Raw genomic sequence first — 19,171 nt, forward strand, 5'->3', positions numbered from 1 at the left:
TTTGCTTTAAACAATCTTTAAAGAGATTTAAAATTTTGAAGTTTTATGTACACCCATGTAGTTATTCCTTTGTATAGACCCAGACTTCCATCACGAACTTCAATTACAAATGTATTAGGTTGCTTGAAGTTGTCCCCAGAGCTCACTAATGCTCTATTTACTTTTTTAACAGTCTTTGCTATGTGTTTCATTTTGGATAATTTTAATTGCTTTACCTTCAAATTCACTAACCTTTCCTTCCACAGTGTCTAATCTACTATTAATCCCATTAAGTTTATTTTTCAACTCAGGCATAATTTTTATTTCTATGGAGTTTAATTTGGGTCTTTTGTGTGTCTACATGGATCTTTCATATATGTACACACATGTTCAACATGTCCCTTAGCTTCTTTATGGAACATAATAGCTTTTTCTTTCCAGCTTTATTGAGATAATTGACATATTGTGTAAATTTAAAGTGTACAATTTGTCCATTTGATACACTTATGTATTGAGAAATGATTATCACAATAGCATTAGCTGATACCTCCATCACCTCACATAATTACCATTTCTTCTTTGTGGTGAGAACATCTGAGATGTACTATCCTAACTAATTTTCACGTATATAATACACTATTACTATCATGCTATATATTAGATCTCCAAAACTTAGTCATCTCATAACTGAAAGTCTGCACCCTTTGACCAACACCTCCCTGCTTCCCTCACAGCCCAACCCCTGGTAACCACGATGCTACTGTTTCTATGAGTCCAGCCTTTTAACATTCCACATACAAGTGGTATCACACAGTGTGTGTCTTTCTCTGCCTGACTTACTCACTCAGCATAATGCCCTCAAGATCCATCCACGTTGTCACAAATGGCAGAACTGCCTTCTTTCGCATAGCTAATAATATTCCATTGTTCATTATTACACCCCCCCCATCTTCTTTATCCATTCATCCACTGATGGGACACTTAAATTTTTTCCATTACATTAGCTTACAATAACTGTTTTAATGTCTTTTTCTACTAATTTTATCATCTTTGTCATTTCCGGGTTGAGTTCTAATTGACTAATTTTCTTCTCATTAGGGATTGCTTTTTACTACTTACTTGCCTGGCTAATAATTTTTTTACCGGATGCCAGACCATTGTGAATTTTACATTTTAAGTGCTGGATATTTTTTATATCCCTACAAACGTTCTACAGCTTCACTAGGGACACAGTTAAATTATTTGACAACAGCAATGAAGTACTGATACATGCTACAACATGAATGAACCTAGAAAACATGCTTCATGAAAGAATCTGGACATAAAGGTCACGTATTACATGATTCCATTTATATGAAGTTCCCAGACTGGGAAAATCCATCGGGTTAGAAGTAAATTAATGCATACCAATGGATGGACAGAATAGGGAATGAATGCTAATGTGTGCAGGGTTGGTTTGGGGGGAAGGAAGGTAATGAAAACATTCTAGAAATAGACAGTGGCTAATGGCTGCACAACCCTGTGGATACACCAAAAGCACTGAACTATACACTTTAAAAGGGTGAGGTTTTTTGAAAGATTTATTTGTTTGTTTGTTTATAGACAGAAGGGAAGGGAAGGAGAGAGGGAAACATAAATGCGTGGTTGCCTCTCGCACACCCCTACTGGTGACCTGGCCTGCAACCCCAGGCACGTGACCTAACTGGGACTTCAACCAGCGACCTCTTGTTATCGCAGGCTGGCGCTCAATCCACTGAGCCACACCAGCCAGGGTAAAAGGGTGAATTTAATGGTTACATCTGAAAAACAATTAAAATTTAAAAATAGAATTACTTAAAATGTTTGATCCTACTGAGTTTTGCTTTTAAGGTAGGACAAGCAGCATTTTAGTCTAGGGCTAATTTTGTTCCACTACTGAGGCAAAAGCCTGAGTACTTTGCCTAATGGCCTATGAATTATGAAATATTTCATTCTGGTGGGAACAATAACCAGGCCGGGTCCTATATGAGATTCAATGATTGTCCACACTGAACCTTTAGGTGGTTCTTTCCCTAGACTCTGGCAGCTTCCTTACTCATGTACTGAGAGTACCCAGTTGCAAGGGGTACCCTCTGTATATCTCTGGAATTCTATCTGTTGCAGCTCTCCCCTCTCCAGCATGCTGCCCAGTGAACTCTAGCCACCTTGACTTCCATGATCTTCCAGCTCCACCTCCTCAATTCAAGGAGACTTCTGTGCCCTGGAAACTTTCTCCAGACGGTAAGCTAGGGCAATCAAAGAACTCGACTTGTTTGTTCGCCATTTCTCAGGAACCACTGTTCTGAAGGTCCAATCTCTGAAAAACCACTGGTCTATATCCTATGTTTTATTCAGTTGACTCTGGTTATTCCACCTTGGTTGGAAACACGAGTCCCTAATCAACTTTATTAATCTTTACAAAAAAAACCTCATTTGTCAACTTTTGCTACTATATATGTACTTTCTATTTTATTGACTTCTATTATTTTTATTTCCTCATTCAGATTTATTTTGAGATGCTTACATTGTTAATATTCAATCTTTGGTCTAACCCAGCACATACATTTAAGACTAATACTCTAATAGCATCCTACTGGCTTTGATATTTCATATTTCTGTTTTTTATCAGTTCAAAGTATTATCTAATTTCTATTATAATTCTCCCTTGACCCCTGGGTTGTTTATAACTATATTACTAAATTTGCAAACTTGGTGAATTTTCTGATTATCTATTTACTAGTATTTCTACCTTAATTCCACTTTGTTGGGAAATATACACTGTATAATGTTGGTCTTCCGAAATTTACTGAGACTTCCTTTATGGTCTAGCATAAACCAGTATTGCATTATCAATTTTGGTAAATATTCCATGTGCACTTAAAATATGTATATTCTACAAGTGTCAGGTACAACACTCTGTATAAATCAATTAGGTCAAATTCTCTAATTTTGTGGATTAAGTCTTCTGTATCTTTAATGAAATTTATTTGTCAGGTTTTGCTTTTGACCTGCTTCTTTTATGAACTGTAAAGAGACGTGTTAGAATCTGCCTCTTTGGTGAAGGATCTGTCCATTTCTCTTTTTAGTTCTCTCAGCATTCAAAGCTATTATTAGGCATATACAAATTTAGCATTGTTAGAGCTTCTTACTGAAATGATCCCTTTTAAAAATAAAATGTTTTTTGTAATTTGTGCTGACCCTTCATTTAAAATATATCTCTTATGAATAGCACATAGTTGGGTTTTGTTTTTTCATCCAGTCTGACAATCTTTGGCTTTTACATTAAATGTTTACTGCATTTGCATTTAATTATATTTCCTAACATAATTAGATTTAAATAGTATTTGTTTTCCTGTGTTTACATCTATTTTTTTGTTCATATTTTCCACTTTTATTGCCTGCTTTTGAATTAACTGAGGACTTAATTGTTTTTCCTTACTTGCTATTATTCTTTTACTATTCTTGTAGTAAATTAGAGCAGTGGTTCGTAAGGTATGGAACCTAGACTATAATATGACCAGTATCTGAAAACTTGTTAGAAATGCATATTTTGAGACCCAATCCAGATCTACTAAATAAAAAATTTTCAGGGTGGGGAGTGGGACAACTGGAACAGACAGCAAAATGGGTTTTAACAGCCCTCTTTGTAATTCTGATGTATGCTGAAGTATTAAGAACAACTGCCCTAGATTTTACAACATGGCCTGAACTTAGGAGTTTTACCACTTTCCATGCAATGCAAAAACATTAACCGCATATATTTTCTCCTGCCTTGTCACGTTATTTAACTTCTACAGTACTTTAGACTCAAAGGCATTATGGTATACAATGGCACTGTTGCTTTAAACACTCAACTCATATTTAGATTTCTACTGACAGACATCCTCTTTTGGTGTTCTTCATCCCTTGCCACACAAGATAATTTTCCCTTTTATCTGAAAAATTAACCCACCTTTAATCTTTTAATACCGATGTACTAGTAACATATTCTCTCAGATTTTATTTTTGTAAAAACCTGCTTATTTAAACCTTCATTTTTCACAGAAATTTCTGGGTTGGCAGATATTTCCTTTCAGCACTATAAAAATTTCATTCTGGGCCTGGCTAGTGTGGCTCAGCGGATTGAGTGCGGGCCTGTAAGCCGAAGCATTGCTGATTCGATTCCCAGGCAGGGCACATGCCTGGCTTGCGGACCAGGTCCCCTGTAAGGGGTGCATTAGAGGCAACCACACATTGATGTTTCACTCCCTCTCTTTCTCCCTCCCTTACCCTCTCTCTATAAATAAATAAATGGATAGAAAGATAAATAGATTAGATAAATAGATGAATAAAGACAAATAAATAAATAGATGAAAAATAAATAAATACATAAATAAATAGATAGATAAATAAATAAATAAAAATCTTTTTTTAAAAAAAGATAACAAAATTTCATTCTGGTGTCTGGTTAACTGTTGCTGCCTGAAGTTACCTGTCTTTTTTTCCCCTCCAATTTTAAGACTTTTTTTCTTTATCTTTGTTTTCCAGCAGTTTAATTTTTATGTGCCAAATAAGGTTTTTCTTTTCATTAATCCTTCCTGGGGTTCTTAGAACTTTCTTGAATCTGTATGGTTAACTTTTTCAGTTTTAAAAAATGAAAATATTGCTTCTTCTCTATTCCCTTTTCCTGCCAAGTTTGTTAGACCTTTCCCCACATCCCATTTCTTTAAGATTTTCTAAATTTTCCATAGTTTTTTTTCTTTGCATTTCAATCTGTGTATTTTCTATTGATCTTTCAGTTCACTAATTCTCTCATCTGATGTGTCTAATCTCCTAAAATGTCTACCAAACTCTTAATTTCAGTTATTATTTTTTTTTCAGTTCTAGAGTTTCCTCTTCATTCTTCCATACAGATTATAAATCTGATAAATTTTCAATAATTCATCTATTTTCTTGAACACAGATTACTCGTGGATGTTTATACACCCCCCCCCCCCACCCTGGTATTTAATTATTTGGCCTTGTTTCCCAGAATGTCTGAAAATCTGGATTGAAGGTGAGACCTTACTTATAAAAACTTACAAAAGCTCGGGGTGATGGTATCTTCTCACAAAAAAGATTTTCTTTTATTTTGGCAAGTAGAAGACTATTAGCATACCACCCTAATAACAGTAAGACTAGCCTTTTCTGTTCTTTTTTTAAATTCTCACCTGAGCCCATTTTTTTCATCCCTTTTAGAGAGAGAGGAAGGTGAAGAGAAAGAGGAACATCAGTGTAAGAAAGAAACATCAATCAGTTGCTTCCCGTACATACCCTGATCGGAGACAGAACTTACAAACCCAGGTATGTGCCCTAATCAGGAATTGCACCAGCAACCTTTTGGTGTATGGACAATGCTTCAACCAACTGAGCCACACAGGCCAGTACAAGACTAGTCAATTTTTATTTGCTCTTACTCACAGAACATAACCCTTCTGAAGTATCAATTTGAAAGCCTTGGTGTTTACCATGGCTCCCTCTGTCTTAAAGATCCACAAACTACAGCCCTGACTGGTGGGGCCCAGTTGGTTGGAGGAGTGTCATCCCCTTAACAGAAAAGTTGCAGGTTCAATTCCTGATAAGAGCACATGCCTAGGTTGCAGGTTCAGTCCCCACTGGGCCTTGTGTGAGAGGCAACCTATTGATGTTTCTCTCCCTCTCCCTCCCTTCCCATGTCTCTAAAATCAATAAGCATGTCCTCATGTAAGGATAAAAAAAAAAAAAGACCCACAAACTACAATTTTTGTCTTTCCCTTCTCGGTAAGAGTGCTGAATTCTGGCTAGTGAAAAAAGCTATTTGATTTGTCTGTGCCTGAGCCCAAGCATACACAGATTAGGGAGTTAGCGAATCCCTTAAGTGGATGTTGCTTGCAAAAAGGTGGGCTCACTTCTGAGATTTCTCAGGATCTTATTCCTCGAGCCCTGACTGCTTAGTGTCCCCATACTCCCGTTTTCGTTTCCCTAGCTCAAAGACTGCTCTAGGCTGCTCCTCTGTATACAGCTTCTATGCCATGCACTGACAACTGGTAAATGTCCCACGGGAAAATTTTCAGGGTTTATCTCAATGTATTTCCCTTTTTTCCTGAGCTCCTGAACAATGAAATCTTGATTGTTTAGTTCTCCAATGCCTCTCCCCCCACTTTTTTATTGGTGGTGGGGGTGGGATTTTACATAAACAGGCTTAAGGGTTAAGCTGATTCTAGCTATTCCATTGTATCTGGAAGCAGAAGTATAAAAACTCCAGCTTCTTTGAATCCCATATCTGGTCATGCAGTCCTAACATTACTATTTCCTAATTGTTCCCTAATAGCCCCAACTGTCTATGTTTAGGCCTCACTATCTCCTACTTGGACTACTGCAGAGACTAGTTTTGGGTATTTCTGATTACAACACACTTGCTTGACCGGAAATTCTCAGGTTAAGCTTGGCATCATTAGGGATGATTTTTAAAGTAGATTCCTGGGCCCTATCCACAAGGATAAAGTAACTTATTCGACAGACCTATACTGGAATCTGGGAATTACCACCGCCCCCCTGCCCCCAACATACACACCCCTCCCGTAAATGATTTTGATGAAATCATCCCACAGACTACTTGGAAAACAATCACTACTTTACACCTCAGCTGGTAGTTTCCTTTCTAAATCGGCAATCTGATGAGTCATTCTGATTATAACCTCTTCTGTTTATTCTTTATCTTTCTACAAATAAAATTCCTATGTATACTATATTAGTGCAGTTCTGTATGTATGTGTATTTGTGTTTATGTGCATCGTGAGCAGGTGGAAGAGACAGAGACAGAGACAGAGCAAGTGCCAGCGAAAGCAATGTGGAAGGAGAGGGAGAAAGCAAGACTGCAAGAAAGCATGAGCATGACAGATGTATGGCTTCAAGGTGCTTACGGTCTAGTAACGGAGGAAGCAGATGCTCAGGACTGAGGTACTTCAGGAACCTCCCAGAACCATTTTAGGGTTTTGAGATGCGATGCAATGAGGTTACGAAATTACCTTGTAAAGAACAGACAATTTGTATCCCACTAGGTATCTAATGAGATGACACAAAATGTTGACTGTTGCTTCGAAAACAAAAAAAAAAGCAAAGAGAAAAATGCAGCAAACTACCAAACACTAATTCTGGGTGTGTCACTAGACCTGAGTTATCTTGAAATAGGTTGACTACCATTCCAATGAACTATGAGTTTTTCCAAGTTACTTATTTTGATTCCATTGATTCCCTGGGGATTTGACCATCTTTTTTTTCATATATTTAGAGGGGTAATCAATGATTTGAAACAAACTGATACAATAAAATGCTGGCTCAAAAATTCTATCAATGAAAATTGGCAGTGTCAAAAATTTAATATAGAATTTCCCAATAAACATCTTCCAAGTTTTCCAAAGAAAAATTTTCTTCTAACTTATGCATACCCCAGAATACTGTAGAGTCAGCGTTCATGCCGCCATGTATGGGCTAGCCAAATTCGTATCATCTTTAAACTCAACCATACAGAACTCTAATGTTACTTCAAAGGCAAATTAAGTGTAATAATGACATTTCAAAAGTGTTTTTAAAAATGTAATTACTTTGTTAGTCACAGTGTTGATTGCCAGAGTTGGAGAGGCACTTCCCGAAATTATACACTCCATTCCCAAAGAATCTGAATCTATGCTATATGGAGTTGAAGCCTAAAATACAAGAACAAAATAAATAATTATTAGCTCATATATCCAGCAACTTTAACACAATTTGAAGGTAATTCATCAAATTCTCCAACATCCAGTTCTGTACTTTGTTTTTAAAAATGAAATTAAACTAATGGGGGACCCTGAAAAGGCAAGATTAGAAGCACGGACATCTGAATGACTTGTGGAACAGCGCTGGTTATCTGTCTGATCCACTATCAGCTTGCACTTCTACCACCTAAGAGAATAATAAATCTCTCTGGTTCAGAACTCTCAGGGTTTTTTTTTTCTTTCATTCTCTGTTAGTGCAATTGAACAATATCCTAAATAACACAACTTCATATGTACTGTTTATAAAACCAGCATGGATGTCAAGATCAGTAATAGATGGTTTTCCACGTTTAGAATTCTGGATATTGTGACAACTCTCTAGAGAAAGTTTTTACTGCTTTGGTGAGCCCTCAACAGAGTTAAACTTCAATGCTGAAAGTTAAAGAAGGGCAGATACAAACAATTTGTGGCTATGCTAGTTCTGTCCGTATTCTCTCTCTGGCAAAAAATAATTGTCCCACACAATCCAAACACGCATTTTTAAGAGATCATACTGGATGAGAAAGCAATTTCAGTGAAGCATATTTCTAAGATTAATCTATCACTTAATTCCTCAGCATAAATTTTTTTTCATCAGGTAATCTACAAGGGTAGGGAATCTACAAGGGTAGGAAATCAAGGGCATCTTGACTGAAATGGAAAAATGAAAAGACAAGGGTTACTCCTAGAAGGCAGAACCTAGAGCTTAGGTGTAGGGTACACACAGTAACAGTGAAGTGAAAATGGAAAGGAGCTTCAAACAGACAAGTGGAAGAACTATATACAAAGAGTCTACGCCTCAATTCTGGTGCCAGCCAACTTAGCTATACCTAAATTCACATAAGATTTACTTCAGACAGCTACAAATCTCAAGTTCCTCTACTTCAACTCAGTCACTGCAGTCCAGACTACTGTTTCACTATTTAATTCTCACTAATCACCACTGGTAGGAAGAGGCAAGCCTGTGTTGTGTGATTTCATGCAAATTACTCAATTTTTACATATTTGAGACTTGTTTTGTAGCTCAACATGTGCTGTATCTTGGTGAAATGTGTGCATTTGAAAAGAATAGGTATTCTATGGTTGTTTGGTATAGTGTTCTCTAATATCAATTAGATCAAGACATTTGATAATGTATTGCAATGTTCTTTACTGATTTTTATCAGTTTTTGCTTCCAGTATTTTGAAGCTCTGTTACTAGTCACATTCACATTTACAATTATATCTTCATCAAGTATGCCTTTATCAAATGTTCTTAAAATTTCTGATATACTCTGTCTTAAAAGTCTTTCATCTGACGTTAACGCTGCCATTGCACCCTTATGCTTACTGTTTGAATGGTATACATTTTTCCATGCATTACTTTCAATTCATCTGTGTCTATGTAGTTCAAGTTTGGGCTCTTATAGTCATTCTGCTGAGTCTTGCTTTTTTTTTTTAGCATCTCTGACAATCTCTGCCTTTTTATTGCTGTTTAGACATTTAACATTAATGCAACTGTTGATATTGTTAGACTTATATCTAAATTGTTTTGTTTCACCTCTATGTTTTTAGTTCCTTTCTTCCACCCTTTCCTCTCTTCTTTTAGATTTACATATATTTTAGTATTCTAATTTATCTATTGGCTTTTTAGGTATAACCTCAAACTAGGTTTACTAAAGAGTGTCCTCAATCAGAAAAAGAGCATCTACAGAAGCCCTACAGCTTGTGTCATACTTAGAGGTAAAAGACTGAACACATCCCCTTAAGAATGAAAAAGGCAAGGATGCCTACTGCCCCTCTCCTATTCAACACTGTACTGGAGATTCAAGTCACTGCAGTAAAGTGGGGAGATATGGGGAGACAGAAGGGGAAGAACAAGAAAACTGCCTATTTGCAGATGAAATAATTGCTTATATAGAAAATCCCAAGGCATCTTCAAAACAACTACTAGAAAAAGATTAGAAAATACGAAAATTAATTTTTACATTCTAGCAGCAAGCAATTGGAAAATGGACTTTAAAAAGTGTTCATAGCATCCAAAACCAAAATATTCAGGATTAAGTCAAACTAGAAATATCCAAGTCCTCTACACTGAAAACTAAAACATTCCTGAGAGGAATTAAAGACCTAATGAATAAAGAGACAGTATATTTTCATGGCTTGGAATAATCAATATTGGTAAGATGTTATTCTCCCCAAAACAGGGTTGCCAGAGGATGAGAAAGGAAGGAGGCATGACTTACAAAGGGGCATGAGAAAACTTTGGGGAGTGACGGAAATGTTTATTTGCCACTGATAATAATTTCCATGTCAGAACTCCTCAAATTATAAACTTTAAATATTCAATTAACTGTATATAGACTACCTCTCAAGTGTTGTAAAAACAAACAAACAAACAACTAAATCCTACCCACTCATCACAATGATCCTTCATGAAATACTTTCTGGTCTATATCTCTTCATTAAAAAGGTTTTCTCCAATTTTAAAATTTCCAGAAAATTCTATCTACAAATATCTCTTCTAGGGAACATGTAGTGCCTCCCACATAATGTAGACGTTTGCCGAATTGAAATAAATGCTTTTTCAGTTCTATGAGTTCTAAGAGCAGGAATGTAGATTGATTTCCTTCCTTTGCTCACTTATATATTTAACACTCACTCAGACTCAGACTCAGAGAAGGAATGCACACAGTGGGGCATCACTTAATCTACAAGACCACTCTGTATAATAATGGAAGAAACTGAGACACAAATAGCGTAAAGACAACAATCTCAAATATGTAGCAAGATGGACCGTATCCTGCCCGAAAGACTATCCTCTATTTACCCATCCATCCTCCAGTTATCTTACGGATTAAATTTTTAATCATCTTTGAACTATAACACACGATTTAGCTCTTACTAAAAGAAAAATTAATGTGTATTCCCTCATTTTTGTCCCAATAAAAGCTGGATAATTGCAAATTATGCGTTTTTTGCAGAGGCCAATATATTTAGAACAGTGAGTTTATACACAGCTATCTGGCCTTTACTCCCTCAAGTAATTTCCATACAATGTATTAGAAGAGTTAAGCAGAACTATCAGCAATTTCCTCTTGATCTGCCTGCTTCTACCCTTTTACAGTTTAAACCCAACAGAGCAGCTATAGGGATCCTATTAAAATGTAAGTAACATTAGGTCACACTTTGCTTACATCCCTCCAATGGCTTTCCACCTCCCTCAATAAAACCCAAGTCATTACAAAGGCGTACAGAGCCAGAAACACTTTCTTCCTGCTCCTACTGCTTACTTATCTACTGTCAAGTCCTACTACTCTTCCCTCCTCACATACACCAGTCTATCCACAGTGGCCTCTTGTTGTTCCTCCTGCCAAGTTTGTTTCTATCTCAGGGCCTTTACACTGGTGGGATTTCAGGAGGGAGATTCTCTCCCAGGCCTATATAGCTGACAATCTACTTATATTTACATAGAGAGAAACTATGGCCAAATAATAAAACTATGGCCAGAAAAATTAAACATCTAAGTTATAACATATAACTTTAAAATTAGGTCTCTTAACTTCCAGGCTATTAACTTTCCCCTATATCTTGTACTTAAAATAAAGTGACACCTCATGACTCTGTAACATGACTTGGTTTTGCTCATAAGCTTACTATGTTCTTAAACATTCAGAGAAACTTCAGATCATTAATGCGGGTAACATATAATATAATCTAAAGCGCTGTCATTGTATTGTTGTTGTTGTTGTTTTAGAATTTCCTTTTTCTGCCACTGGCTTCACCCCATCCTCACCACTGTTCAGATATTTTACATTTCTAGCAGGGGCATTATTTCCTATTTCTAATTCTTTCAAAGCACTTTACCTGTGCTAAGCACACAACAGAAACACAGTAAATATGTGACTTTGCAGCCCAGAAGCAAGTTATATACAACCTTTTCAACTACTTCCTTAAAAGTAATAAATTTTACCTGTATTTTAAAACCTGAATGAGGTACTTAGGCAAACACTAAGCAGTGACCAGCAAGAAACAATACGCTCCACATGACACACCTTCAGTCTACTAATTTAAGAAGAACACTATACCCATGCACACCTTGAAAAGACAAAAGGTTTTTTTTAAGGATTTCTTGTATTTGGGGTAGGGGTAGCATCCAATTTAAGAACTAAGTCAAAGGCTATGGAAATGCAGAAGGCTGTGAAAAATAAAAAGCAAGGATACACACAGACCTGAAAACACACCCACACACACACCACCAACAGAAAACACAAGGCTTATAGCAAACACTGTCAGAACACAACCATATTCCCTCTGCGTTCATTTCCACACTCTGAAGGCTGCTTGCTACAAACATCTGCAACTCTCTGCCTGAAGGTTTTTTCTGGTTGGGAAAGATGCTTTGGCTTTGTGCAGTGCATGCCAGAAGCACAGAAAAGCTCAGGTCCCTAGCAGCATCACTCATTCGAGGTGGGAAGAGTTGATACATAAATATACCAGCTTGTTGACCACAGTTCTAAATGCCCCGGAGCTCCCAAGCATTTCTGGCTACCAGTGAGCTCCAAATGCTTACAGTGGTAATTGACTTGATAATTGCCCTACTTCCCTAGGATCACCCCTCAAACTACCTGTGCTCCATCCTTGTCTACTTCTGGGGGAACTCAAATCACTACAGTTATCTTTTCCTTTCTCAAAAGAAATGTCTCCTGGGATAGACACAAAATCTTCCTTTAACATAACAGTTCTCAAACTTTTTGGTTGAAAGATCCCTTTACACTATTAAAAATAACTGAAGATCCTAAAGAATTTTTGTTTATGTGAGTTGTACCTATTGATATTTACCTATAGAACTTAAAACTGAAAATTTTTATTAATTTACTTAAAATCAACAATAACAAAGGCACTGCATATTAAGTAAATATTGTTTTCTATGAAAAAATAGTCTAAAACAAAAAAAACTTGGAAGAATGGGATTGTTTTATAGTTCTTAAAAATTGCTTTAATATTTGGCTTAATAGAACACTATTAGATTCTCAAATTTGCCTCTACATTTGATCTATAATAAAATCACAGGTCATATAACCTCTGGAAAAGTAGTAAGTAAGAAAGTCATAGAACATCTTGGTAGTATTATGAACAAAGTTTTAACCTTGTGGACCTCCTAAAAGGGCTTCACACATTGAGAATCACTTTAGCAGAACAGGTTCCTATGAGCAATGAATAACATTACAAAATAACCCAGATATAAGTTTTAAGATTTTTTTTAAAGGGAGGGGCAATCACAGAATGAACAAAGAAGAGCACTCATTCTCTCAAATCAGTCCTTTAACAAAGAATTGCCTATGACCCAAGTTCTCTTTTTTCTATTCTTTGACATCAGTTCCCTTGAAATAGTATGTGCTTGCCAGTCTTAAAAGAAAAAAAGACAATATTGAGCTAATCTTGCTTTTTTCTACCTTAAGCAGCTGCCAGTGGTTAGAGCACTTTTCATTAATAAAAAAGCAACATATCCTTTGGTTGAACTGAACAGACAAGACCAAATTAAAAAGCAAAATGCAAAAGGGTGAGATTCTGGTCAAGATGGAAGAGTAGGTGAATGTGGTGCTCTCATCCTCTCATAACCACATCAAAATTATAATTAAACTACAAAACAACCATCATTCAGAACTGCCTGAAATCTAGCTGAACAGAAGCCTCACAGCTAAGGACAAATTCTGCTCTATGGTCTTGGCCTCTGCATAGCAGCTCATCTGCTATAGATAAAGTCAGTCCTTGCAGCAGATCGACCTGGTGGTAAATCCCTCCCATGACATGGTAACAGCAATCAAGGCTCAACTCCAACAGGAGGGTACACAAAGCCCACATGGAGGGCACACCTGGCATACCCAGCTCAGGTGACTGGGGAGGCTATGCCACTGGGCCCTACCGAACACCTAGTACATAAGGCCACTCTGCCAGGATTGGGAGATATAGCAGTTCTACCTAATAGATAGAAATAAACATAGGGAGGCAGCCAAAATGAGGAGAACAAAGAAGCATACCCCAAATGAAAGAACACAACGAAACTCCAGAAAAAGAAATAAATAAAATGGAGACAATCAATCTACCAGATTCAGAGTTCAAAACACTGGTTCAGAGTTCAAAACACTGGTTATATGGATGCGCAATGAACTTATGGGAAGAGTCGATGAACTTAGCATAAATTCAACAAAGAGATAGGAAACATAAAATGGAGATAAAAAGCATAAAGAACCAGTCAGAAATAAAGAATGAAATAACTGAAACGAGAATTCATTACAAAGAATCAACAGAGTAGAGGAAGCAGAGGATCAAATCAGCAATTTGGAAGATAAAAAAAAGCTGAAAAACCCCCAATCTGAACAGCAGAAAGAAAAAAGATTCAATAAAAATGAGGACAGTGTAAAGAGCCTCTGAGATAAATTCAAGTGAACAAGCATTTGCATCATGGGGGTGACAGAAAGAGAAGAGACAGAGCAAGGAATCAAAAACCTATGTGAAAAAATAATGACATAAAACTTGCCTAACCTGGTGAAGGAAATAGACATACAAGTCCAGAAAGTGCAGAGAATCCCAAACAAGATAAACTCAAAGTGGCCCACATTCATATTGCATCATAATTAAAATGCTAAAGACAAAGAAAGAATCTTAAAAGCAACAGGAGAAAAGCAGTCAGTCACTTACATGGGAGCTCCTATTAGACTGTCAGCTAATATTTCAACAGAAATTTTGCAGGCTAGAGGGGACTGGCAAGCAATATTCAAAGTGATGAAAAGCAAGAACCTACAGCCAAGATTACTCTACCAAGAAAGCTATCATTTAGAATCAAAGGTCAGATAGAGTTTCCCAGATGAGAAAAAGCCAAAGGAGTTCACCACCACCACACCAATATTATAAGAAATGTTAAAGGGTTTTAAGAAGAAAAATAAATAAAAATATGAATAATAAAATGGCAATAAATATATACCTATCAATTACTTTATACCTATTTGAATTACTTTAAATTCAAATGGGTTAAATGCTCCACTCAAAAAACATACGGTGCTAAATGAATAACAAAACAAGACCCTTACGTATACTGTCTACAAGAGACTCACCTCAGATCAAAAGACACACACAGACGGACAAAAAGGGATAGAAAAGTTATTTCATAAAAATGAAAAAAAAAAAAAAAAAACCCACTAGGGGAGCAGTATTCATCCCAGAAAAAATTAAGACTTTAAAGCAAAACCTACAGCAAGAGACAAAGAAGAACCCAGCAATTTCACTTCTGGGTATTGATCCAAAGCAACCCCAAACTCTGCATCAAAACGACATATACATCATTATGTTCAGTGCAGCATTTTTTATAACACAGATATGAAAGAAACATAAGGGAATCACAGCGCACACACACTTAAGAGATTTCTACAAATTGTGAGAAAGCCTATTAAAAATGCGATAAAAATTCTGCAAGAATGCAAATGAATAAATGAGGAAAAGCTTCACAATGTAGTTAACATTTAAAATGGAATAGCAGGTTAGAATGTGGGTGTGTGTTGTGTGTGTGTGTGAGCTGAGATGCTGGAAATGTACAAGGAGAAAGCTGAAAGGTAAAGTTAATGTCTGGTGACAGCCTACATGCTGACTAAACTTGTCACAATAAACAACTTAGGATACCAACTAGAGCTCCTTTATCTACTTCATTCTTACAAATTAATTTTTAACCAAGTAAGTGTTATCTTACACACACTTCAGAAATTTTGTGTATAAAATAATTATTACATGGTTGGAAGCAGAAAAGGCATTTTTAAGACAGTCAGGAAAATTCAATGTAATTAAAGAGTATAAGCAGTGAAAGGGAATAGTTTTGTTAACTAAAACCAGTCTTCAATATTGTAGATGCCAGAGGAAAGAGCTCAAAATTAAAATTTAAGAGACCTGGATTCAAGTCTCCACAGCTTGGACAACAGCTGTGCCCAAATTACAGAAAAAACAAAAAGACACCAAAAAAAACACCTTTTACTTAATTCCTAAACGTCCCACCTCACTCGGAGATGGTAAGATCAAATAAAATAACAAATTGGGAAATGCTCCAAAAAAAAAAAAATAATGTTATATGGATTAATACACTGCCTTCCTCATGGTTATATTCACTATATTAGAAATGAGCTTCTAAAATCTGTATTTCTGTCGCAATACCCTGTCACAAACTAAATAAAGAGCTTTTACCCGTTCGACAGATCGTGCTCTCTTCTTTGGCCGAGTAGGCAGCACATCTTCCTTCGGATTGGTGTCTATTGCCCAGTAAGATCCCTAAAGGTAAAGAAATAAATTACATTAACAGTATATCACAGCAACTCTATGACATTAAAATGGATTGTTACAATCCTCTGCTTCAGAAGCAAACATTCTGCACATACAACAAATGTAACATGAGAGAAAGACTAGCTTTGAACTGAGAAAAGTCAAGTTCATATGAGAAAGAAAGTCCACTTACAACTAGATTGTTAAAGACAAAAAAAAAAATCACAAACTAAGGAAGCCAAGTTCAAGAACTTGTGCCACAGACAAAAAGGGAAATGATCAACTGAACACATTTTAAAATACATGCTAACTTTTAATTGGACACATATAATTACAACAGCATATGACATTCAAGACTAACAGAATTTTATGTATAAAGATACTGTAATTTCTGCACGCTGAGACGTCATAAATCCAAATGGTAAGTGAAACAATTTATAAAGACAAACTGTTTGAACACATTTTATGAGTAAGTGTATCCTGGGAAGCAATGGTCTGCACATAAATCTTACCTTTTTTTTAAGATTTTATTTATTTATTTTTAGAGAGAGGGGAAGGGAAGGAGAAAGGCAGGGATACATTAATGTGTGGTTGCTTCTCGCACACCCCCTACTGGGGACCTGGCCGGCAACCTAGGCATGAGCCCTGACTGGGAATTGAACCCATGACCCTTTGGTTCGCAGGCAGGCACCCAATCCACTGAGCCACACCAGCCAGGAAATCTTACTTTTTGATATAAGGTCTCAAACCACTCATTCAAAAATACATGAGTACCTACTGTGTTCCAAGCACTCAGAAATTGTGACTGCCTGAAAAAATATTTTGAAAAGCATAGATCATAAAGTTTGTTATACATAAAGTTTCACTACACAGATGAGGAGACCAAAGCTCAGAGAGATAAAAGTGGTTTGCTCATCCAAGGATATGAGAGCCAGGACCTGAATCAAGGCCTTACTTCCTTTCTTCCTCAGTTATCCTGTCTGCACACACATGCATGCACACACATGCACTCTGAGGGTGAGATAGGAAAAAGAGAGTAAGGAAGGAAAGGGAGGAAGGAAGATACGCATTTCAGAAACAGAAATACAATGCATGTCCTGGTTATACAATAATCTCAGTGACAATATTAAAGTTTAGTCTTTGCCTCATTATTTCATTAATCTTCCCAAGCTACTTTTTCAGGCATTATTTGTCCATGAGCTCTCATCTACCAATCCTCATACTTTGTGCCTAAGGTGGATTATTTGGTTACTGTTCCTTAAACATACCATGTTCTTTTATACATCTGTCTCTGCTCTACATGCTGATCTCATCACCTGTAATATCCACCCTACTATCTACTACCTATAATATGCACTCTGACAAACTCATATTCTACCTTCAAAATCTAGCTTAGATGTTATCTAAAAGAATTGATCGCTCTCTCCTTCTGCAAGATCTCTACACTTTCTATATATTCAGACCACGGATTGCACTTAACATTACTTAAAGGTCTGTATCTCTTCTAGGCTATGACTTCCGTAAGGGTAGAAACTTATTTTCTATATTACTTTGACAGGCACAATGTCAGACACAAAACAAGTACTCAATAAACATTTGTTGAAGAAAAAAAAACTTGTTGAACAAACTGTGCCAAGAATATCAGAGTATGATGCCAGGCCTTCCCAGATCCTAATCTATTCAGGTATTTGAACTTCCACCCACGCACTACTGGGGCCTTCTTCCATGTTATCTTCTCAAAGTAGTCACTGCATGTCAGCTGATGAGTCTACCAGCTGGATGCAGACTTGTCAAGAACAAGGTAAAATGTAGATGCTAGAGAAATCCAGCACTAAAAATGAAAACAACGATCTTACACAAACTCAGCTACCAGTTTCAAAATTAAATAGGAAAATGTTTTATGCTCAGTTTTTATAAAAGTTGAAAATAAAACAAAGAAAAATACCAAAACTCAATTGACAATAGTTTACAAACCACTATACGTGAAAATGATAGCAAACTCAAATTTTCTTTATTTTAGATATAATACACATTATATTTAGTATATTCAAATTTTCCTGGGTTTGAAGGTAAATATACTAAAATGGTCAAGATCTTTGGAGTAGAACTGATTTTCAACTGTCATGCATAAAACTAAAACATCTACGTGTAAATATTGATTTTTGGTTTACAATTTCTAAAATGTTCTATTTTATTATTACTTCTGGTTCTTTTTCTTATATATTACTATCAAAAGGCAATAGCGATTCCAAATTTCAAATACATATTTAATAGATTCTAGCATTTTATTACTTCTGTTTCTTGTACATACATGTTCAAAATGCAATACTTTTGAAATTTTTGATGTCTCAGAACTTTGTTGAAAGATGGCCACCTCTGGTACACAATTGCAAAAAATATTTTTATCTTTGGCTTATAAACACCAAATAGAATGATGAATTTAATTAACTTTTTCATTTTTTATAGCACCTATTTTCTTGCAAGCACTTCTGTATACATGTCAGACTTCAAGATTTGTCCACTTAAGAATCATTTCAAGTGATTTTTGGTGCACAAACATCAAAAAAGATGAAAACGTGATGATTCTAGTCACAAAATACTGCATGATGAAGACCTTGCTAAATGACCAAATGGATGAAAGTTGCGCATTTTTTTTGTCCTTAGAAAGAGATCATTAACTCAATATTACTTTGGTTTGGGAAAATCAATCTAGGGTATCATCGACTCAATTTAACCATAATAATTAGAGTCTAGAGTGCTGCTATCTTCATGTTCATCTTCTGATTCCACTGAAAATAGTACAGCATTTTCCCGTCAATTTTCATTTCTTTATTGTTACGAGCAGGAAAAAAATGTAGACTCTCAACTATGTCCAATGAAAGCTAAAAGAAATAAGACTTAAGATAGCATCTATATAGTTTTATTATGCCTTCTTGAAAGATGTAATATTTGGGGCAACATGAAAAGAAAACTGATTATGTGCAATCTAATGAAAAAACTGAACTACCAAGCAAAATATAGACAGACTCACAGACAGCAGGACAACTCAGGGGGTGGGGGTGGGGGGGAAGGGGTTGGCGGGGTGGGCATAGTTGGAGGAT

The 19,171-nt window shown here is 36.2% G+C and overlaps 1 protein-coding gene across 7 annotated transcripts in view; it reads right to left on the bottom strand.

The window, feature by feature from the left end:
- Positions 1-19,171, bottom strand: part of FOXJ3 (forkhead box J3) — a 106,215-nt gene that overhangs the window by 24,065 nt on the left and 62,979 nt on the right. For 5 of the 7 annotated variants that reach the window (XM_053920172.2, XM_045190919.2, XM_045190917.3 and 2 more), the window contains 2 exons: positions 15,996-16,079; positions 7,599-7,700 (listed from right to left, as the gene is read on the bottom strand). In XM_053920172.2, coding sequence (XP_053776147.1) covers positions 7,599-7,700; positions 15,996-16,079 — 186 coding nt within the window. The remainder of the gene's footprint in view (positions 1-7,598; positions 7,701-15,995; positions 16,080-19,171) is intronic. The other 2 variants (XM_071220889.1, XM_024554656.4) reach the window with 1 other exon arrangement.

This window comes from Desmodus rotundus, chromosome 3, assembly GCF_022682495.2.
Source record: "Desmodus rotundus isolate HL8 chromosome 3, HLdesRot8A.1, whole genome shotgun sequence".
NCBI classification, from domain to species: domain Eukaryota; kingdom Metazoa; phylum Chordata; class Mammalia; order Chiroptera; family Phyllostomidae; genus Desmodus; species Desmodus rotundus.